The 23,256-nt window shown below is 48.9% G+C and overlaps 1 protein-coding gene across 1 annotated transcript in view; it reads right to left on the bottom strand.

Annotated features, from left to right (window-relative positions):
• Window positions 1–1,722: 1,722 nt before the first annotated feature.
• Window positions 1,723–23,256, bottom strand: part of Slc34a2 (solute carrier family 34 member 2) — a 22,199-nt gene continuing 665 nt past the window's right edge. The window contains exons 2-13 of the mRNA XM_015482006.2: window positions 15,230–15,341; window positions 15,004–15,138; window positions 13,800–13,928; window positions 12,403–12,546; window positions 11,065–11,176; window positions 8,654–8,849; window positions 7,927–8,022; window positions 7,223–7,343; window positions 6,100–6,267; window positions 4,990–5,106; window positions 4,778–4,902; window positions 1,723–4,072 (exon numbers count right to left, since the gene is read on the bottom strand). Of these exons, the coding sequence (XP_015337492.1) occupies window positions 3,440–4,072; window positions 4,778–4,902; window positions 4,990–5,106; window positions 6,100–6,267; window positions 7,223–7,343; window positions 7,927–8,022; window positions 8,654–8,849; window positions 11,065–11,176; window positions 12,403–12,546; window positions 13,800–13,928; window positions 15,004–15,138; window positions 15,230–15,338 (2,085 nt within the window). The 5' untranslated portion in view covers window positions 15,339–15,341 and the 3' untranslated portion in view covers window positions 1,723–3,439. The remainder of the gene's footprint in view (window positions 4,073–4,777; window positions 4,903–4,989; window positions 5,107–6,099; window positions 6,268–7,222; window positions 7,344–7,926; window positions 8,023–8,653; window positions 8,850–11,064; window positions 11,177–12,402; window positions 12,547–13,799; window positions 13,929–15,003; window positions 15,139–15,229; window positions 15,342–23,256) is intronic.

Here is a 23,256-nt window from a genome sequence, read left to right as displayed (position 1 = left end):
CTGCATCACAGATTCAACAAAATTCAGATCGAAAATACTTGATTGAATATGTACAGAATTGTTTTGTCATCATTTACCTAAACAATAGTCTGATAACTATTTGCATGGCATTTAATTGCATTAGGTATGACAAGTAGCCCAGAGATGACTTAAGATATATGAAAGAATACTAACCTCTTTTATTTATTTTTAAACTTTATTACTTAAAATATTCATGTTTATGGAGTACAGTGTGATAATTTGGTAAGAAAAAAGTACTTTTTTGCTGCCTTTTTTCCACATTTTTATTGGTGTATTGTGACATGTAATGGTGGGATTTGTTTTTACACATTTGCTCATGCACAAGCTAGGCTTGTACATAAGAACTTAAGCATCTCTGAGTTTGGTGTCTGCAAGCAGGAGGTGATAGTCCTAGAAACAGTCCCCCCGCCGCCCCCCCCCCCGCCTTCAGGATAGGGAGGGGTTGATTATCCTTATTTTAATATTCATTAATTTCATAGTTTATAGTCCCATATTCCGGTTGAGGAAATCAACACTGAGAAAGTTACTAACAGGAGACCCAGGTCTCCAGGTGGTCCAAGCGCAAATTCAGCATTGCCCTACAATACTGACCCAGCCCTAAGCAAATGCCTCAGCTGGCCTAAAATGAGTGCTCCCAGTTTATATTTCTCCCACACATTTTTTTTATTTAAAATCCTTTCCTGGGCTGGGAGTGTAGCTCAATGCAGAGCATTGTGAAAGCCTGAGCCCTAGCACCCAAAATATTCTTAATAGTATTAACTCACATGGGGTGGTGAGCAGGGACCTGTGGGGGAGAGGGGACTGACAGCATGGAAAGGCCACACTTTTAATCCAAACCAGAGCTCTTAAAATGTAGCCCCAAAGACACTGGCTTTGCAGGAAACACAACCAAGGAACCTACCAGAGCCTTCATTAGCCAACCACTTGGGCTAGAAAAGATGACAGAAAGGCGGCCCTGGTTCTTTTTCTTTCAACTCTTCCTTACTCATCAGAAAGACAAGTGTTTTCCAGAGCACAGTGGTGCATGCCTACAATCCCAGCGGCTCAGGAGGCTGAGGCAGGAGGACGGTGAGTTCAAAGTCAGCCTCAGCAACTTACTGAGACACTGTCTCTGGGGATGTGGCTCAGTGGTCCCTGGTACCAAAAAAAAAAAAAAAAGGGAAGAAAGGCAGAGTGTTGGCGGATGTGTGCAGAGAGAAGTGAAGCCAACAAGATCCAGCTTTGACAGCATCCCCTCCATTCTGATGGGGACAAAGCACAGCCAAGCTTTAAAACAAGTCATGAAGTTTCTTTTGGATTTTTAAATTGGGGATCAAACCCTGGAACACTGTACCAGAGCCACATCTTCAGGCCTTTCAAAATTTCGAAACAGGGTCTCACGAAGTTGCTGAGCCTCAGCCTCCATAGTCACTGGGAAAACATGTACTACCTCGGCTGTCGAGTGATACAATGATCACACAAAAGCTCTGCCATTGCACACTTGTGACACTCATACTGACACCTTAAATTTGAATGTCTGTCACTCAATAGCCAGTCTCCCTTGCACATCAAGGAGACACAAAGGAAAGCTTTGTGTGTTCAGTAGCTATAATGGTCCTCCCCCTAAATTTTCACAGAAGGCCCCACAAAATGTGCAACTGCCCCAGTGAGGGTTAGACAAGGGTTACCTCCCATCTTTAGGAGATAAATACAACACACTCCTGGGTGTGATCATTTTTATTTTTTCCTTCCCATAACCAGTTTAAAAAAATACAATCAACTCAGGTACAAGGATTCCATTTTTAAAAATCAGAGTGCAAGGGTAGCCATGGCCACTGCCCAGGTTAACTTACATATTTACAGCGTGCAGGGTGGCATGGCCAGAGGCAGGTTGGAAGGTGGTATTACAAAATATACAAAGGTGGTCTTTTGTGCTTTACATCTTAGAACCCTGTCTCATTTCCAAATGAGACACTATAAAACACAAATCACAGACTATTTACTATATAACTTATGAAAAATGCTGTACAGATGCGTGACTATAAATACAGAGTATAAATGGCTCTTTTTGGGGAATTAGTATCTACGGGGGGAAGGTCAGAGAGGGCTCAGCTTGGTATCCCAACCTGACAAGATGGAGATGCCTGGATGGGGGAGGACGGCAGAGCTGCACTGATACTTTGGTCTCAGATAAGCCTGAAGCTCACCTTCCAAGGAAGAATTACAACAGATGAGGTGAGCAGCAGTGGTGTAAATGAAGGAAGAGAGGAGGCCACCTGGGACATGGGGCCACCCCTTAGACCTCAGTCACATGTAATCATGGTTCCCAGGGCAATCTAGCTGCACCTGGTTATCTTCCTAGAGAAGTCTGGAGACTCACAGGCACAGAGGGTGGAAATGTTTGAATGGAGACTTCAGTGCATGTATGTGTGGGTGTGAACATGGATGGAAGTTGACCACTGGCCCAGAAGTCATCTTACACAAAAGAGGAACTGGAGGCAAACAGACCTGTCCCAGGAGCAGGTGATTCCTGGCCCTAGAGATGACAGCAGTGGAGGGAGTGAGACTTGCCCGTTCTGTTTCAAGGGCTCCAATGGGAACTATTTCTATCTGGCCAAGGAAGTGGCATCAATGTAGCCTCAATGGTTGTCAATCAATTTGACTTCTAATTAGCCTGAGGTCCTCTGGCCAATCAACATCTCCCCAAATGCTAACCATTCCCTGTTCTCATCCGCCATCAGCCCAGCACAGGATCAACCAAAATGTATCCTAACCCTCTCTGTAGCTCAGGCCCGGCACCCATCCTGAAAATTTGAGGACAAAGACACTGCAGGTAAATTTTGGGCCACCCACACCTGCCCAGGAGGGGAACTCATGACAGAGTGGGGAGCATTGAGAAGTGGGAAGCCTACCTCCCATGCTCTTGTCCAAGTCTCCAAACAATTGCTATTTGCCCTCAGCAGGGCAGCTCTGGGGCAGGGAGGAGGGCTGTGAGCAAGAACTCTTGGGGGAAGTCAGTCTTTGCTAAGAAAGAGGCCCTTAGGCTTTATCACAATGGAGAACAGCTTTGTACATGTGTATATACACACCCTTACATGGGTACCTTCCAGAACCTTCCATAAATCCCTCCTGGAGGAGGGGGCGGTTCTTTCTGAAAAGCAGGTTCAGTCTGAGAACATCCTATTTCACCTGTGTGTAGGAGTGGCTGTGGCCACCTCCTGGCCAGCTTGGTTGTCCTCATCTTCCTCGGTGATGCCCTGTGCCTTCTGGGATGGGGGGCCTAGGGCACAGAAGCTGACAGTCTGAGTAAGGGAAGAAGAGCTAGGCCTGACGTCAAGCTCCCCACAAGGGACAAATCCCTGTGAGGCAGCGGAAAGCATGCGAAGGCAGGGAGGGCGGAGCACTCAGCACCTGAGGTCCCCCCAACCTCTGGGTAGTCCTAGAAGGCCGTGCTATTGCAGATGGCCTTGGTGCCCGGGACATCAGCGTGGGCCTTGACCTCATCCTGGGCTTCTATGTTCATGACGGCATTTTCGAAGGCCTCGGGGGCCTTCATGGGGACACCTTGCACCTCCTGCACCTCCTCCAGGTCCTCACAGCACTTGCTGCAGCGGCAGCACTTGCCGCAGCCGCACATCAGGCAGCACACCCGGCAGCACATGCGGCAGCAGCAACAGCGGCGCTGCTGGCAGCAGCTGGTGGCCAAGGTGATGAGGTTGTCCCAGGGCTTCAGGGAGTGCATCCACAGGGGCAGGAAGTTCCAATTGCGGAGCTTGATGGGCAGGACACGTGGGCAGCGGGACTGCAGGAGCCGGAGGCAGACCACCAGCAGCAGCAGGAGGATGATGGGCACCCCCACGCCCACCAACACGGGCCAGCCGGCCAGCGAGAGGCCGAACACCGTCAGCGGGGTCAGGAAGAAGAAGAAGATCAGGTAGAACACGGCAAACCAGCGGTACTTGGCGGAGATGTTGCCCAGCCCCTTGGCCAGGCGGATCGGCAGGCGGGTGAACGGAATTGGGTACCACAGCAAAATGCCAGAGATGTTGAAGAAAAAGTGGCACAGGGCGATCTGAAACACAGGAGGTGGGACAGGTGAGGAGGGCGGCCACCTAGCAGAGTCCTTCCTGAAAAGCTACAGATGCTTCTGGGAAACCTGAAGGGGGACCAGGGAGGTGGCCAGGCTGAGTCTCAGCTCAGTTTTCAGGACCTGGGGTTCCTAACAATGGGTTTGCCCAGTTCTTCCCCGGGCCGTGGTTCCACTGCTCCAGCCAAGCAGGTAGGAGCAGGTGGGCAGAAGGCCTGCAGAAGTTCCAGCTGGCTTGGAACCGATGCTGCGTTTGCTCTCACCTTGGAATGGTGAGAACACCATTCCAAGGACTTTATGTGGGTTCCTTCAGTCCAAGGCACCCTACATGAGAAAACTGAATCATGAGGTTCAGCGTTTCCTAAAGTCCCACAAATGGGAGATGTCCAAGGTGGGATTCAAGCCCACAGGAAATCCTGAGCACTTGAAGCAGGGCTAGTCTACACTGAGATACGCCCCAAGTGTAAAAGAATGTGAAATATCAATCATATGTTGGTGTGATAATGAATTAAATCAAATTAAAATGAACCTCCCTGTATTTTACTTTTTAAAAATATGGCTACCAGTTGGGTTTGGTGGTGTGTGCCTATAATCCCAGGGACTTGGGAGACTGACACAGCCTCCGCAACTTGAGTCCTGTCTCAAAAAAAAAAAAAAAAACAGGGACCCACTCCTGCAGCATGTCCCCACCTGGAGAGAACTCTTGAGAGTGTTGCCCGGGCTGGCTAAGGCGGCCAGGATGGCGGTGGTGGTGGTGCCGATGTTGGAGCCCAGAGTGAGTGGATAAGCCCTCTCAATGGTTATCACACCGATACCTGGAGAAACAGAGCACATGACATCAGCCCTCGGGGTGACTGCAAATGGCAAGGGAGGCCCAAGAGAGAAGTCAAGGAGAAACTTACCGATCAGAGGGGTCATGGCAGATGTGAACACTGAGCTGCTCTGCACGATGAAGGTCATGCCCGCTCCGACAAGGATGGCTAGGTAGCCGGTCACCCAGGCAAAGGGAAAGGGGAAATCTGGAAGACAGAGGGGAAGAAGACTTAAGAACCCCCGGCCAAAGCTTGGCGAGATGCACTGCCAGCACCTCCTTAGGACCCCAGGAACAGAGCAGGCTGGAGGCTGAGGCCACGCCCCCCACATCATCTTGGGGGCCAGGTGGAGGTTCAGGCCCCTGCTTCTCTCCCAGCTGACTTTGACCCTGCATATCCAGGTGAGCCAGGGACATAGGTGTTACGAAGATACAGACAAGATGCACGGAGGCCTGGTTAGAAAAACTTGAGTGCCCGGAAAAGAACATCCTCCCAAAGGCCCTGGCCAGTGTAGAGCTTAGCACTTTCTCCCTGGTGTCCATCACTCATACCTTCCACCTTTGTTTCCACCTAATGGAGTGTGAAGAACACGCAGCTGCTGAGCACAACCCGAAGAACCCAGCCTTCTGCCCCACCTGCACCGGGTCAGGCCCTGCCGGCCTTGCCAGCCTTCAGTTCATGCTCAGTGCAAGAGTCCCTCCCTCAAGAGTGCAGGGGTGGTGACGTCATTGCTTGGTGAGCTCTCATTGGCTGGGACCCTCTACTGGGAGCTCTTCTTGGCCAGTGAGTTTCACTGGCTACCTGAGGATGCTAAGCTATTTATGGAGAATCACATTTCCTTTCAAGAATGAAGAGAAGTAAAGACAAAGGTGGATGCCTGTTACCCTTTCCACGGGCTCCTGAGAGACCCAGAGAGGCCTCAGTATCTAGAAAACCAGCCAGAAGGGAAGGCCCACCTCGTGGTTCTGGATGTAAACTGGCTTTCTCAGGCCCTTGCTGACCCGTGATGGAAGCATGTGCCTGCCCCAGGACCATCAGGACATGAAGGAGAATTCCCATCTTAACCTCTGCAGCTCATTAGATCGGACAGAGATTCCACACACGCGCCATTACAAGATGGGAATCAAAGGAGCCCCCGGGTTGGCTGCATGATCCTATTCCCCAGGTAGGCCGGAGGTGTAGGAGAGGTGGTACACATACCAGTGTTGATGGTTTTCTTGATGACAACCGCAACCTGTCCCTTGAGCACAGAGCCCAGGAGCTTGACAATCATGATCAGGCAGCCGCAGAGGACCATCAGGGAGACAATCAGCAGGATGATGCCCACAGCCAGATCCGGGAGGTTGAAATTCACAAATATGTGCTGGCCTGGAGACACAGAAAGCCTTGTCAGAAGGGGCAGGAGCCATGAGGCTCAGATTCCTTTTTTCTGGTATCCTCCCTCACAGTAACAGAATCCTGGGTACACACATGGCAGCTCAGAATAAAGACAGCCCTTCCCAGACTCCTCTGCAGCTAACTGTAGCCCTAAGACAGTGTTCAGACAGTCAGACATCCTGAGGCTGGAAAATGAAATGAGGGGGTTTAAAAAAAATTCCCAGCTAGTTAAGGGCAGATCTGTGTACACAGTCCATTCCTTCTGCCTCTAAATCCCATTGGGGTTTTTGTTGTTTGTTTGTTTGTTTGTTTGTTTTTGTAACTTGAGATACAGCAAAGCATTGAGGTATTGCTACTGGTAAAACTCCTTGTTTTGCAAAGTCACAATGTGTCCCCCATATTAAGTCCAGCAAAGCACAGTTGTATCACATGGATGTGTAGCATTGGAGGTGACAGGGTCACTAAATTCTGTGATATAAGTCACATCTGGAGCAAAGATATACTGTTCAGAATTAATGTCAGCTGTACAGGGAGAGAATATCTACTATAAGAGGGTCCCTAAGGAACAATTAGAAGAACTGAGGGTACCTGATTTGGAAAAGATCCCAAGGGCAACATCACAGCTTATTAAAAGAATCACAGCCTCAGGCAGGCTGTTTTTCATGGGGCCAGCTGTGCAGAAGGGACTCACTGGATATCATTTGTCCTGTGTGGGTCCCACATTGGGCTTCAGGTCCTCATTCTGCCCCTTCCCTTGGGACCCTGGGCCTGTCCCTTAGTCCCTAAGCCATGGCTTCTTCTGTTTTAAAAGCCCACTCCTCGTGTCTCAGGTAGGTCCTGTGCTAGGCCTCTGCTGCCCTCTTTGCCCTACTTCCTGGGCCCAGAAGCCTCCTTACCCCCCCCCCCCAGACAGCCTGTCCCTGGCTGGTTTGCTGAGTCCACTCACACTTGGCAATGTTCTCCTTATAGGTCACGTTCTTGATGGTCCACGTGTAGATGCCGTCCGTCCAACAGAGGGAAGGGGAAGTGCAGTTCTCAGGCGAGGGGACGGTGACATTCATCTGAGTCTAAGAGATGAACATGCCACAACAAAATTTTCGTGGGAAATGCTTGGAAACGTGATCAGTAGAGTTTTTCCATCTTGATTTTAAAAGTTCTTGGAAAAACTGAGACCAATAGATCTCATTTTTAGTTTTTGGCCTTTACCCCACAAAGACCAAACACATATGTACCCTGGAAACAAGGGTGGGCGGCACCCATACTGCACAGGGCGGCAGATTCCCTGACACAGGCAAGAACCTATCGACCACCTGGGGAGGAATGTTCTGGAAGAGTAGGGAAAGTGGGAGATGCCACCTGCTGCCGGGTCCATACAGTGGGTCACACAGGTTCCATGGGCCTCCCTCCAAAATAGGAGAGGCACAAGGCTCGCCTTATCCAGGACACCTAACAAAACTGGCATAGCATATCCGTGGCTCAGTGGGAGGCTTGAGTCCAGCCATCATTTCACAAACTTGTTTCCAAAAGGACACTCAACTGGCCAATATTTTGATTTTCTAGGCATTTCCATTTTTGGTTCCCCTTTTTCTTTGCCTCCTTGAAAGACTGCCAGGATTCACCCACCCAATAATATTATTCCTGGAAACATACCGTATTTGTAAAAGTTTTGCACCAAATCTTGATCAGACTCTTGTTTTGGGCCGATTCGTCATTCATTGCAATTTGGTGGATGACTTTTTTATCCAGCTGAGGAATGCAATAAATAGACAAGACCGTCAGCCCATCCTCAGAACTGAGGAGATAGATGCAGGTGTCGCTGTGAGAGGGTTTCTGGGGAGGTGAGCTTGACTGTGAGCCCTTGCATCCTGTCTGCACCCCCCAGGGTGCGGCCGAGTATCCAGGTATTACCAAGTGATCACTAGAAGAATGAGTGCTTTTGGCCAGTGAGCAAGAGCACTGTTATTTAGGAAGCAGGCTGCAGCTATTTCCTGACCACTGACTGCCAGAGAAAACCAGACGGCAGACACCAGAGACCACTGCGGGGAGATGGCCCCTGGTCGAAAGGGCAGTAGCCAAGGAGTAGGATAACAGTGGGTCCAGAGATGGCAATGAGGACAAAGTTGTTCAAGTGTCCGGTGAACAATCCCTGAAAAGTGCTCACTGCCCGTCCCCCCACCCCCCCAAAGACACACACACTGTTGGAGTCAAGGAATTTTTGTTGAAGTCAAGACCTGATGCTCCTAGAGTCCTGAAATATGCCTCCCTGAGCCTTTTTCAGAGGTACCACTGAGCCATGTGTATAAACCCTCATCTCCTTACAGGCCCAGTGTGGTGGGTGGGGTGGGAATGGGATGCCCTTTTTCCTGTATAGTGGTACCTGAATGATGAGCTTTGTGAAGGGATCTGTGATGACTTTCAGAAGTGCTGGGGCATCTTCTCCATTCTGGAAGTGGAAGGTGTCCACCACCAGGTTGGTCAGAATCTCCAGGTAGTGGGTGGCAGCCTCCAGGGGCAAGAGCACCAGTACGGACAGCCAGTTGAAGAAGTCATGGACGGTGGCCCCTGCAAAAGCCCTGTGGGAAGGGAACCCAGCCCTCAGGTTAGTCAAGGAGGCAAGGACACCCATCCAGCGGGCTCTTGCTAGCTGCTGTCCAGTGTGTGCACAGATGTAGAATCTCAGTTCTGTTATTATTGCAATTCCCAAAGTGGGTGGTATTACCATTCCCCTTGCACTGGAGGGCCAGCTAGTAGGTATGTCTGGAATAATTCTCTCAGCAAATACCATTTGGAGGAGTAGCATCAAGACCATTTTTTTTTTTTTAGTTTTTTATGTGGTGCTGGGGATTAAACCCAGTGCCTCACACGTGTTAAGAAAATGCTGAACCACTGAGCCACCATCCCAGCCCAAGACCTCTTTGAATCACACACATCAAATGCAACCTCCCTGATCAGTCCAGCAGCAGGTAACAAAGTTCTCTACCCACGTGAATTTTAAGAGAGAGAGAATTTTAATATTTTTTAGTTTTTCGGCGGACACAACATCTTTGTTTTTGTATGTAGTGCTGAGGATTGAACCCGGGCCACACACATGCCAGGCTACCGCTTGAGCCACATCCCCAGCCCCCCGCATGAATTCTTAACCATTTAAGAATCTTGAGAGGCTGATGAAACATGAACAGTCTCCATTGGAAGCCCAGCTTATATATGCCACCCTTTGCCTCTACCCAAGGAGGTCCTTGGTTCCCCCTGAACTCCATCCCACCTCCAGATTGAGAAACTATGCTTTCCCTCAAGCAAAAATGATTCCTTTAAAAATCATCTGGAAAAGAAATCATTAAGCCAAATGGAATGTGGAACATGAATATTTAGAAGTGGCTAATAAAATGGGGAGGTCACTTTACTAGTAAATATAAAATTGGCAAGTGTAATTTTTCATCTGTCCTATTAGCTATTATTTTCTAATGAAGTCTTACTCTTCTCAGTGAGTCAAGACAGTTTCAGGGGCTGAAGTGTGGCTCAGCGGTAGAACATTTGCCTAGCATGCATGAGACCCTGGGTTCAATCCCCATCACTAGAAAAAAAAAACAGATTATACACTGTTAAGATAGAATGAAGTGATTCACATATTTTCTAGTAGTTTGCCAAAATGTTTTACAAGCCTTATGTTCAATGCAGAAATCATTATTCAAGGAATCTAATAAAGTAAAAACCACAAGGAAGAAAGATGTTGAAAATATATTGAAATATCCAGAGGAGGCAAGCTAAGTCAATGGTATCCTATATGTAGCCACATCGATATCCTTCCACTTGTAACAATGAAAAGAATCCAAAATCTCAAATGGGGAAACCCAGATGGACTCCCAGCTGTGCCCCCCAATGAAGTCATTTCACCTCCTTGAGCTTCAACATGAATAAAATGGGCTGTAGAAAACCCTGCTTCTCCATGAGAAGATCAAATTAGAATATGCCCAGCTTGGTGTGTATTATTACTGTGACCATCAGGACATTTCATCATGGACCAGATGAGGTGGCTCAGGGAAAATGAAGGACCCCAATGACGTCCACTGGCTGCCAGTTCACCAACAGACAAGGGATGACGTTTGCTGTCTCCCCCATTATCCTGCAGTAATGTCAGCTGGTTGACCACAAGGTAATCACAAAGGCATGCAGGCAACCATGTCTCTGTTTTAATAAGCTCTGGTAAAGCCCATCGCTGGGAAGAGAAGCCGGGAAATGGGTTTAATTTTTACATTCATTTTTTGAAAGAAAAGGTTTCCTCTGCCTATATATTCAACCTGCTCTATTTTCAGACCTGACACATCCACAAAAATGACCTTTTGCCTTTTATTGGCATGCTTGTGAACAATGGAGAAAAAGTGGCACCAGCTAAGCTGGCCAAATATGGAAGTTTTAGAAAGTTGTAATTATTTATGACTAAGTGCGACAGAAACTCCTACCCTGACTGGCTGTGTTAACTCCCCCACTAGCAGCAAGCTTCCAGCGAAAGCCTGCACTGACTGAGCCCTGACCTTGCTCCAGGCACCCTGCCCAACACTCGCCGGCATGACTGTTGGATCCTTGGGATAAGCCGTTGGGGAGAGATGCTATGATTGTCCCAGTTTGCAGACTAGGGAGCAGAGTCTGGGGAGTGTGTGACCCCAGCCCCAGCTGGACTCCCTGCCTACTGCCTTCAAGAGCCTGACAAGCATGCGCTGGTGGCACCAGGTGGGTCCTTCAGCGTAATGTACAACAGGCCTGATGGCAGCAAAGGCTGGTTGAGGTTCTTACCTCCTGAACTCGCTGCGGTCTCCGGCCTGCATGAGCGCCACGATGGTGTTGGTGATGGAGGTCCCGATGTTGGCCCCCATGATGATGGGGATGGCTGCCCGCACGGTCAGCACTGGGGGTTGGAAGAGTGGTTAGCACATTTCAGAAACAGCCCGGCTGCTCTTGCATGACCCAGGGCGGGCTGGACTCCCTAAGGCTGGTGTCCCTTAAAGCACCTGTTCAGCCTCTAGGACAGGAATGCATGTGGCTGTGCTAAACCACTGTCCAAAATTCCTGTACATAATTGTGGGGCATCCACAGAGCTGGTGAAACCCTCCTGTGGATCCAAGTTTAAAAATGGCCTTCTAAATTTTTTCTCCTCAATATTACCAATGAGGCCAGAAGCATACAGACAGCTACTGTTTGAGGAACAGTGGATAAGTCCAGGGCTCAAGGGGATGGACTCCATTTCCCAGAGCAGTAAGGCTTCCACTTAAGGAGGAGTCAGACCCACAGTGGACATCAAAGTCCTCTGTATTTCCCAGGCAAATCCTGGAAGGATCATTTCCTTTGCTAACAAACTCAGCATATGACCATTCTCTGACAAGGGAAACTTTCTCTTTCTCTTAATTATCCCACAAAAAAATTCTGGTTCATATTGGTTAAAATGCTGGTTTGAGCTGAAAATCAGTTACAAGTGATCGCCATCAGAAAGTCCATCCCAACCTCAGAGCACATATCAAGCAGGGCAGGTCTGGAACAATGTCTGCAAACTCAGTTGTTCCAAAGCCAATGTATGGTATGATTAAGTGCCTTTATGGTTAGCACTGAGTTGTCCAGCCCAAGGAACTGACTTTGAACTCACGATCCTCCTGCCTCAGCCTCCCAAGCTACTGGGATTACAGTCATGTGCCACTGCACCCAGGGATTGAACTCATTGGCATTTAAACCCGGAGCCACATCCCCTTTTTATTTAGAGACAGGGGTCTCGCTGAGTTGCTTAGGGCCTCACTAGGGAACTTTAATTGATGGAAATGTTTGATATGGCAGGTGCTGGGCACGTGGGGCACCGAGCACTCAAGCTGCGGCCAGAACAAAAGAATTGAATTTCATATTTTAAATCCATTAAGGTTAAATGGAATCAGCCACATAATGGCAGTTGGAGTAGATACCATATTTCTAGAAAATTCAGAGACCTCAAGCATCTGTCTATTTTTGGACCCAGCCATCCAATGCAAACAGGAAACTGCTGGGATCAAAGGTGAGACGTATCACAGTTGGACAAGATGTGAAGATAATGGTGACAGGGCCCAGAGTAAATTCCAGGCTCCCCAGATGGACAGGGTGCCAGGGACTCACATGAGGAGGCCACCATGCTGACGATGATGGATGAGGAGGTGCTGGAGCTCTGCACCATGACGGTCACCAGCACCCCGATCACCAGTCCCGCCACGGGGTTGGACATGATGGAGTTGTTGCTGAAGAACTGCCCGGCCATTTTTCCTGAAAGACAGACTCAATGGTCACGTGAAGTGGAAACAGTCTCCAACACTTCTTGCTTCTTCCCTGCACCCCCCTGGTCAGTGGGGAAATCTGGCTGCCAGTGCCTCCCAGTCCACCTCTCTGACCTAGTTCCCCGTCAGCCTCAGCTCCGTGTTCCGGGTCCCCTGCCCTGCAGCCTCTTACCCTTACCGCTCCATGAGCAGGCCTCTTGCTCACCTTCTGATCAGGAACCTGGCCTCACTGTGTGGCAGCCCAAGGGCCTCCCCATTCTTCTCTACCCAGCCCCAGCCCCATCCTCAGCCCCAGGGGATGATTGAATGCAGGCTGAGTCATTTTGAGGGCATGCCTCTGACCCCCTCCATCCCTTCCCTGATCCATTTTATAATGAAGACCCAGGTCAGAGAGTGGATGTTACTTGGAGATTATCAGAAAGCGATGAAGCAGAGCCCCTCACTGATGCTGCCATGGATCGGGAGGACTGGAAGTGACAAGTAGGCACTTTGCACCTCAAGCTTCCCCATGAGAGCCTACCCCCTATGGTCTCCCAAGCACAAATGGACTCTCAAGAGAGACACTGAGAGGTGCAGGATCCCATAGTGTCTCATGATAACCTGAGACTGAAGCTTGCTAACTACAGGCTCTGACTCTTAGGGCTGGTGAATGATCTGAGCCTCAGTCCTCCCCTCTGGAGATGGGAGGGGCTTTGAGAAGGAATGTGGAGACCAGGCCTTCTTTACAAAGGTAACCAAGCTCCAGGTGACCTATTTCCGGGTTCCACTCAGGCCTGAGATGTGTGGCCATGTGCTGTGGATACAGATTCCCCCAGCCTGGGACCTCTGACCTTCCCTAGCTTTGATTTTTTTTTTTTTTTTTTGACTTGCTCTGGGCTAAGAGCATTCTTTCTTATGCTGTAATCTCTGGGCAGAGAGGCTGAGAGACAGCAGGGATCCCTCAGATAAGTCCTCGGGTCAAACAGCTTCCTGCCTGGGGTTAGTGAACAAAGGTGAGGGCGATAGCTTGCGGTGGCTCCAGCCCTGGCTCCTGGCATGCCACCTGGGCCGGGTCACAGCTGTGTGGGCCTCAGTTTTCTCCTCTATACAAAGGGGAACGTGGACTTCCCAAGATGATCTGAGACAGTTCAAGTCCTTGCCATCTGGAAGGCTACAGCTAGAGAAGGCTTCAATGGGGACTGTCTGAACCCAATTCCGCTGCAGTGCCTCCCCACCCCCCACCCCCACGCCTTTCACCCATACCTCCAACCAGCTGGAAGGCGCTGCTGAGGACATCCAAGGAGCACACGAACAAGTAGAGGAACCCCAGGAGCAGAATGAATTTTCCAATCCCTTGGAAGACACATAAGATCTTCCCTTTGGTGTCTCTCTCTGTGGGGCGAGGGGGGAAGAAGGCACAAAGCTTTCAGTGTCCACAGCACTGGGAAGCCCACAGCCCCCACTTCCTTCCTGGCCACGCCGCAGGAAGCTCTTCTGTGAGGCCTGGGGATACGAGGTACACACGCTGCTGCCATTTCCTGAACAGTTACCACTTGGGTCCATGTCCTTGACACCCTCCCCACATTGCTATGTCATAGAGGATTTGCATCTGGGTGGAGGGGTTCATTGTGGCCTAGAGCACAACCAGGCAGAGCAGGCTCCACACTCAGCTGAACCACAGGGTCCCAGGGCAGGTCACCGGTGAGGAGCACGTGTCACCTGCTAATTGCAGGGTCAGAGATAATGGCTCTCCAAAGTACCTTCAGAACACCAGAAGATTTTCTAGAATGAGGCTGCTCAGGAGCAATCACAGCCTAAATTTGGAGGGCTTGGGCCCCTCTATATCCAGGGATGCTGCACCCATGACTGCTATTTCCTTGATTCACTTTAGAGTGGTTCTCGCCTCTTCCCTCCAACCCCATTCCTCCCTCTCCACCCCACCTGGCTATATGACCTCACACCCTCCCCTTGGAAGTGAGGTGTTTGCTTGCACCCCAGCTGTCCTAGCTGAGCCTTCCCTGTCTTCTGGAAGCTTTCCCTGATGCCCATGCTTAGCTGAGGGACCCCTGAGGAGCTCCACCCACAGCACCTGTGTCCATAGCACCTCCAATAACACCCAGAACTGGGGGAGCACACCATTGACTAAAGGAGCACAAACAGTCTGTCTCAGTTATAACCCCAGTGCCAGGTACACTGGATGAAAGAAAGACGAGATCATCACCTATTATGCTTTGATATTAATCCTCAAGAATGAGGGTGGCTTTCCCAGCCAAGGGAAATTTTCTTTCTTATTTTCCAGTACTGGGAAGGAAACCCAGGGACTTGCACGTGTTGGGCAAGTGCTCTACCCCTGAGCTACGTCCCCAACCTTTAGGACCCTGGTTCTAAGAGCATCAGACCAATGAAGGAGGAAGAGGGACTAGAAGGAGGTAACATTGAACAACAGCCTCTGCTGCTTCCTGCTTACCTGACCACTTGATCCCAGTATCCTGGAGTGCAGGCAGGTCCCAGGGGTCTTCCACATCAGTGGGCTCCTCTATCAGAGTCGCAGTGGAGTACGAGGGCAAAAGTTCAATTTTGGCTGCAGGACCACTGCTGTCATCTGCCCAGAGAAGCAGCAGCCATGAGAATCAGACCCATAACTCCTCAGGTCCTGGCAGGGGACCCCACCCATGGCAGATGACGTCACTTACTTTTGCCAGTCTCCTTGCCTTTGGCTGGTGTGGACTGATGACTCGTGGCCCCTTCGATGTATTTATTGGGGTTGGGCTCGGCATTTTCCAACTCAGGCCAAGGAGCCATGGTCTGTGGATCAGAAAACAGCGTTAAGAGCAGCCATTGAACAGAGGCTGCATGTGGCTGGCAGAGAAAGGGCAACTGTCCACGGTGAAGCATCTACTGGGAAGGGAAAGGGGTCTGCCTGTTCTACCCCGAGTCCTCCCTCCACCATGCTCCAGGCTGCCACTGCATCAAGCCTCTTAGATTGTGTCCATTCTAGCCTCACATTTAGACCCTTAGTTGTGCTTCCTTTGAGTCCTTGAATTCCTTTGTCTCCACCTGTACAGCTTCTTGCACTGATCTGAACTGGAATACCAACCCATCCACCATCGAGGAAGGCCAAGTTCTTGTGACCCTCTGATGGGCTCCCATCTGCCACGTGCATCATGGCAAGCGGGACCACAAATATGCACATGACCTCTCCGGTGGACTTAGCAAACACATGTGTGTACTGGGCATACTCCTCACACCACCTGCTCTCCTACCACCTGGGTCTTCTCTCAGGAGTGACACATGGACCTGGCTTAAACTCCAGCAGTGCCACTCACTAGTGAGTGTGCTTTTAGGTAAGACCACTTGTGCCCCAGACCAGAGTCCTTGTCCTTTGAAATACATTAGACAAAGCAATTCCAAGAACTAAAATGGGAAATTCAAAGAAAAGGAAGTACAAATGGCAAAAATTCTTGTTAAAAAACAAGGAGTGCAGCCTCACTAGTTATCTCAAGATAAACAAATCAAAATTAACAACAACTATCAAAGTGGTAAAAGGATCTTTGAAAGGCATGATACACTATGCTGGAGAAGGTGTTGTGAGATATGCACTGCTGGAAACTCATTTTCTATGAGTTGGTAAAGTGTCTATAGTGCTTTACATTCATTGTGCATCTTTGACTCAGTCATTTTACTTCTAGGAATTGGGAACCTAGGAATAGTTGCTCTCAGGAAAATCAGAACTAACTGCCTTGTTCTGATCACTTCTTGCAAGAGGGCTTCCAAGAACCTGGGTCTGTCTCTTCCCTCTTCTTAAATCAGGCCATTTCCTGCCTACCAGAATGCCAAGCACTACCCAAAAGGGGCTTTGTCTTGTTCATCACTATGTCCTAAGGGCCTGAAGTCCACCTGGCATGTTGACAATGCCTAAAATATTTATTAAAGAATGAATGCAACATAGACCAAAAGACAGTTGCTTTATGGATTTGTAAATAAAACAGGGAGATTATTGCACTAATTATGGTATATCCAAGAGTGTGACAGCATGACATTAAAAAATGTTACAATGAAAAAGACTTCAAATTGTGGGAAAAAGGCACTTTTTGTCCAATTTTCAGCATGATCTCCACAAGGTAAACAGGATCCTAAAAATGTTCCATAGGGTTCAGAGAGGGTAGAATTGTGGGTGATTTTAATTTTCCAAAGTCTTTTAAAAGGCACAGCTCAATTTACAAGGGTTAAGATGGCTCTACAACACCTATCACTTGTTTTTCAGAAAGAGCTGACTCTGAGGCCCTGGGTTCAATCCCCAGCACCATTTAAAAAAAAAAAATTGGATGCTTAGGGAAAGAAACTAGCAATTTTGAAACTCCCTATTTCAGACAGGTGCTAAGCTGGGCATTTGATATGCCACAGGGTTTTAGAACCAAATTCCAGTTCTTCCCTTGACACCATCACCTGGGGCAAGTCACTTGACCATTCTGTGACTCAGTTTCCCACAAGCAAATGAGGTTTGGAACGAGGCCTACCACACTGGGCCATTAGGAAGCTGCTAGTAATTCTATTCGGGGTTTAGAGAAGTATTTGTTATCTGATTAATGAATTGGTTTGCCACTCCCCTTAGCAACCTTATAAGGGGTTAGGATTATTTCCTTTGTATAGATGAGAAAACTGAGAATCTCAAGGGTGAAGCCACTTGGTTCAAGGTCATGGCCATGATTTAGAGTTTTTCTGACTCCAAGGTCTATGTTTACCTCTAATTACTATGTGACTTGAGCCCTCAAAGACCCAGCCTGACACGTATCATGTGGAAACACCCAAATGGATGAATGACAGGCAAGGGGGCCTCCTGATACACAGAGTGAGAGGTTCTGATCAAAGGCCCAGCACTAGGCAGGTGGGGAGATGCTTCTGCTGCAGGAGTCCATGTCCCACTTCCTGTGACTGAATCTGGGAGGCAGAAGAAGGAATCCATGATCAAGGTCTCCAGGCAGCACCTCCACCCTGGATGCTTGTGCAGATGCACTCTGCCTGCATTCTACCCCAGGCCTCCAGTCTTCAAGGGTCATTTACAGCCCCAGTCACTTCAAATTCACCTTGAATCTAGCTGGCCCCAGGCAATCCACACACTTGCCCCATGCAGAACTTTCCTGTGATTCCTGCCTTCATCCTCCCACATTTTCAAAGTCACCTCTGACCACCCTGATTCCCACCAGCACCAGGACCTACAGAGTCTAACTGGAGCGCCTCACAGCACTCAGATTCGGTACCATATTGTTTGTTACTATATCCCTGGTCAGGGCCTAAGGAGTCCCACATGCCGTCCTAGTTTGGGCCCCAGATCTCTCCACAGGTGAGCTTCCCTAACACAGCTGTGATGTGGGCCAATCTGGCTTCCCATCTTCTGTTGCTTACCACTTTCCAAATAATCCCTCTTCTCCAGTCATATTTCCCCCTAAAAGTGGGACCTGAACATTCCAAGAGTCCCATCCCTGCCCTGGTGCCCATGATGGACCATTCAAGCCCCCCCAACCCTCTGGGGCTCAGGCCAGCTCCTCCCTCCTCTCTGCTTTAGTCTCCAGCCAGCTCTGACCTGCTCCATGCTCCTGGCACGTGCTACCAAGTGACTCACCTGTACTCGATCATATACCACTGTGACATCTTTTGATTTTTAACAACATTTAATGAGCTCCAAAAGTTGCCAGGTGCTGTACTAATGCCTTGATGAGAAACAGAGATCTAGATCACACATTGCAAAAGGAGCCCAGGAGAAGCAACTCACAAAGTTGTCCAGCAGGTGAGAGAGCCAGTTCTTTAATACAGCTCTGTCAGCAAGGCTAGGCCCTGTCCACAACACCCTGGGCCATGACATTGGCATGACTCGTCTTCCTGCAGCACTAATTCTACTCATGGAATTGGGGAAAGGGAATGGTAAGTGGTTGGACTGGTAGGTGATTTGCACGAGATGTCTGTATGGTGCAAGCTATTGCATAACCTTGACACGGCTGACGTTTGGGGCCAGAGAGTTCTTGTTATGAGGGTATTGTCCAGGGAACTGAGGGGTATTTATCTGGGCCATTCACTAACAAGATGCCAGGAGGACCTCCCACCCCCAACTTTAACAATGCAAAATGTCCCCAGACATTGCCAAATATTCCTGAGGGGCTGAGAACTACTGCTGCAGAGGTTCAGAAACTGGGCTTTTAGATCAATTCTCTGGATTGACTGTCAGCACCTTCCTCTGCTTCTGCCTGTTAACTGAGGAAGATAAGTAGAGGATTGCTGTGATGATAAAGTACATTTTAAAGTCCCCAGAACAGGGGACTTTGTAAACCTCGTGTGGTTATCAGCAATCTTAAATATGGATATATTGTAAATATGGTATAGAAAGATTTACATAAAAAATCTTAACAGGACACAAAAATAAATGCTTGAAGTTGTAATAAGCTATTCAGAGCTACCACAAGTCTAGCTCTTGCTCCTGAAGGCACTTTGAAGAACAAAATTTGAACATTATTGTAACCTTCTCCCTCTATCTCTAATATTGGGGACTGAGCTCAGGGGTGCTTCACCAGAGCTACATTCCTGGTCATTTTTATTTCATTTTCATTTTGTTAAGACAGGGTCTCTGCTAAGTTGTGAAGAGTCTTGCTAAATGGCACAGGCTGTGCATCCTGTGTTTATAGCAGCACAATTCACAATAGCCAAACTATGGAACCCTGTAGGTGTCCATCAACAGATGAATGGATAAAGAAAATGTGGTACATACACACAATGGGTTTTATTCAGTCAAAGAAAATTATGTCATTTGCAGGAAAATGTATGGAACTAGAGACTATTATGCTAAGCAAAAAAGTCAAAGGTCCAGAGCCTTATGTTTTCTCTCAAGTGTGGAAGGTAGAGAGGAAAAAGAGGTGGGGGATCTCATGAAAATCAAAGGGAGATAAGAAAAGGGACCAAGAAATAGAAGTATATTGTTATATTGTGTGCATCTGTGATATGCAAACTAATCCCATCCCTATGCCAATTTAAAAATGCAGGAAAATAATAAAATTGCCCATGCTAGGCTCAAACCACCATGCTCCTGCTGGGATTCTAGGTGTGCACCACCGCATCTGGCTTCCACCTCTCTAACAATCTAGAATTGTTTTTCTCATCTTATTCACATTTCTGACTTCCCAGAAAGAATTAAAGTCCTCAGAGGACAGGAACCATCTTTTATGCTTTATGATCCAGGCCAAAGTAGAAGAGACATGGCAGACACTTGATTTTGCATGGAAGAGTCAGCCTACAAGGGTCACTGAAGGATTGCACTTGACCCATGGTGACCAGGCCTACAAAGTCAACTGGAGCCTGAATCCTACTGACAGGTGGTTGTCCCTCATCACCATGTGCAAGTTGCATTGGCCAAGAGTTGCTCATCCAGCAACTCTATCAAGGACTGCAACCCGGATGTCACAGCTACCCTGCTGGGCAGTTCTTCCCAGCAGTCACGCCAGCATGGGAAGGCTATCTATTTGCTGGATTTCTATGACTGGTCAGAATATTTCTCTTTGAAGGACTGAACAGAAAGGTTTCTAGTGAATACAGAAAGACATGCCCAGGGTTCAACATCCAGGTAACTTACTCTATTCATACTACTACAGCCACCCATAGGAATCTAACTGCAGAAATCAACAAGATAGGGTGGCCTGTGACCCAGGCGGCTCAGATGTCTTCAATGTCCCTGCATGAGGCTCATGATGGCTCCATTCACCTCCAAAGCTTCATTTACTATTTGTGCCGCCAAAAAAGCAAAGACTATTTCTACTGAAAGTCTCCATTCCTTCTTGGAAGCCATCTTCTCTATTCTGAGCCCAACTGTGTTACAGGTTTCATGAGCAGAGGCGCCCTCCCTCAGTACTTCAGCTTCTGAACCCTCATCCTCCCCTACCATCACTTCCTGGGTGCTCACGGTGCTGGCTGCTGATACTCCCCGAGCAACTGCAGGTCCACGCACCTTATAATGACCCCTTGGACAGATGTTCAGGAAGCCATCTGACCCCAGCCCAGTTCTCAAGACTGCTGACCCCTCCCTCCCAGTCCTCTCCACCCCCACAGCTCAAGCTGCAACCAGGAAGTGGGGAAATAAAGGGTTCCTAAAAGCCCATCAGACACCCCAGGCTGCAGCTCAGCCACACAGGCCCCAATCACCTGGCCCTCCCAGTGCACAGAGCCCCAGTCTGTCTGCAGCAGGACAGTCAGCCAGTGCAGACTACAGCTAGGGCTCTGGAGTAGAGGGAGGGCCTGGAGCAATCAGCCCCTGGACCAGGCCATCATTCCAGGGATCCTCTGGGTCCCTGGACTTGCCACCTCTGTAGAGACCCTTGTGTTTGGCATGCAGTGATCAGAGAAAGACAAGCACCTGGAGGAGAGAGGACTGGCTCTGCAGAGACTGCCCCTCACTGGGACCCTGAGTCTTTCTAGGCACCAGTTTCTTCATCTCAATGATGGGATGGTCATCTCCCTCAGAGATGTGGCAACAACCAATTGATAAAAAGTGTGAGGCCCTAGCAGATCCTGGCAGTGACCACCTGGAACTCTTGAAATGCACAGAATCATGAATGAAATGCACAGAATCATGAAATGCACAGAATCATCTCAGTTCTGCTGAGCCCTACACCATCTCCCAGCTCAGCACCGGACTCACAGTAAATATTTGCTAAGAATGAACCAAAGCTTGTGAGAAAGGGGTCTTGTGATTGGGGAGTCCCTATGTGGTTTGTGACCTCATGAAATCTTATAACAAGGAAAGGGGGGGTAGGACATGAAATTGGGGGACAGAGAAGAATTAAGCAATGTGTCTCAAAGCCACCTGGGGGTATGTCAGGATATGAACCAAGGACTGTTTGATTCAAAGCCAGCCTATCCATAGACCCTATAACCAGGGACCCCAACCAAGTGCCAGGGCAGCTCGGCCAGGACTCGGTATTTCTGGGAGAGCTGGCTGAGTCTGCAGGGGTCACTCCTGCACAGTCATGCAGACACCAGACATGCGGGCCAAGAATGCTCTAATGACAGGCTGCCAAGTCCCACAAGGCCTCAGGCACACCGGAGACCTGGACTCAGCAACTCCCAAGTCCTTTGGGAGACTTGGACAACCAGGAGGTGGTAGTGGATGGGGCAGACAGGCTGCAGCAGGAAGCTGAAGTCACTCTTCCCAGGGACATGGCACACACTGACCCTGCTGGCCGAGTGAGAAGACTTTAGAACCACCAGGGGTTCCTGTAGCCCTTGGCCCCCTCCAAAGTCTTTCTCCTATCCCCATCCCCCATGCAGCTGCCACCTTCCTGCGTGCCCAAGGCCATACTCCAGCACATTCCTGCCACCAGCCAGAGCGGTGGAACAGGTAGGGAAAACCCTCCATTTAGGCAGCGTGGTGCTAGTAATGCCCAGGAAAGAGCCGGCAGATGAGGCCTCGTGATCACACATGTGCTTCCCTGCCCCACGCCACCCACACTGTCTAACCCTCTTGGCTCCACTTCCGGGGTGCACACATGCAACCAATGCCAGGAACAACACTGACCAAAGAGAGTCAGCTTCTGGGCTCTTCTGGGACTTGGGAAGCAGAGATATGTAGGGCACCTGGCAGTCATCCATTGCATTGTCTGTGGCCTTCCAACCAGGACCTGTTCTGGGGCCACCTGTTTTCAGAGTAGCAGCAGCCAAGGCGACCTGAATGGGGGGAGCAGAGCCAAGGACAGTGGTCCTGCAGAGACCAGGACAGAGTCAACAATTACTTTGCATTGTATTAGGAGGATTAAAAGGGCTGATAACAAAAATTTTGCACTTTTGAATTTTTAATTCACTGAGATGAAATATTCCTTGGGATGTCCTGCCTATTTCTGTTGCTGTTCATATCCTGTCCCCAGAATGAATATGGGGATAGGGGTGAGGACAGAGAAGATGGCTGAAAGCAATATTAAAATCCAGTTTATTCCAAGTCACTGTTTCTGAAAGACTGTTTTCTTCACTAACTGAACTCTCCTCCGTCCATTTTGTATCTAGTAATCCGGAAACCCCAGTTTCAGCGAGATGGCTGAATGATTTAGGAAGGGCTTAGGGGACAAAGGTACCCTTCTTGCTACCCATTTTACAAGACTAAAAAAACTAGAGGAAAAAAAAAAGATTTATCAGCTGACATGAGACAAAAGATTCCAACAGTCACTTAACCATCTGAAACAATGACCATCGCTATGAGGCACATCTTTTAAGAAAACCCAACACAGAACAAGTTAAAGAACGGCCAGAATGGGAGGGGAAAGCAGTCGGGGCCAACCAACCAACCAACCACAAACTGCCTCCAAGAAAAACATGTTTGGGACATTTACACCTCACCAAGGGAAAGGAGGATTCCAACTCTACTCAGTCAGTGCCAGCTACCTGTACAGGCATCTGTGCCAGGCAACCTGGGTTAACTCCATAACTGGTGCCTTCTTTCTGATTTGAAGATGCTCATTTCCTCCAACCCAGACACCTCTGTACACATCAGTTAGTCATCAACCACCCCTCGGCCACCATCCTCTTGCCTTTAAAACAAATTGTGGACCCTGTTCTCCCAAGACAACTGAAGGACAGGCCCTATGATAATGGACACCTGTCCTACGGGAGACAGCAAACTAGGTCTGACTTCAGTCACCTTAGATAAGTTAACTCTGCAAACAAGTGTGAGGCAGTCACGCCAGCATGGGAA

This window comes from Marmota marmota, unplaced genomic scaffold, assembly GCF_001458135.2.
Source record: "Marmota marmota marmota unplaced genomic scaffold, marMar, whole genome shotgun sequence".
Lineage (NCBI taxonomy): Eukaryota > Metazoa > Chordata > Mammalia > Rodentia > Sciuridae > Marmota > Marmota marmota.
This window is presented reverse-complemented; position numbering and strand designations above follow the sequence as displayed.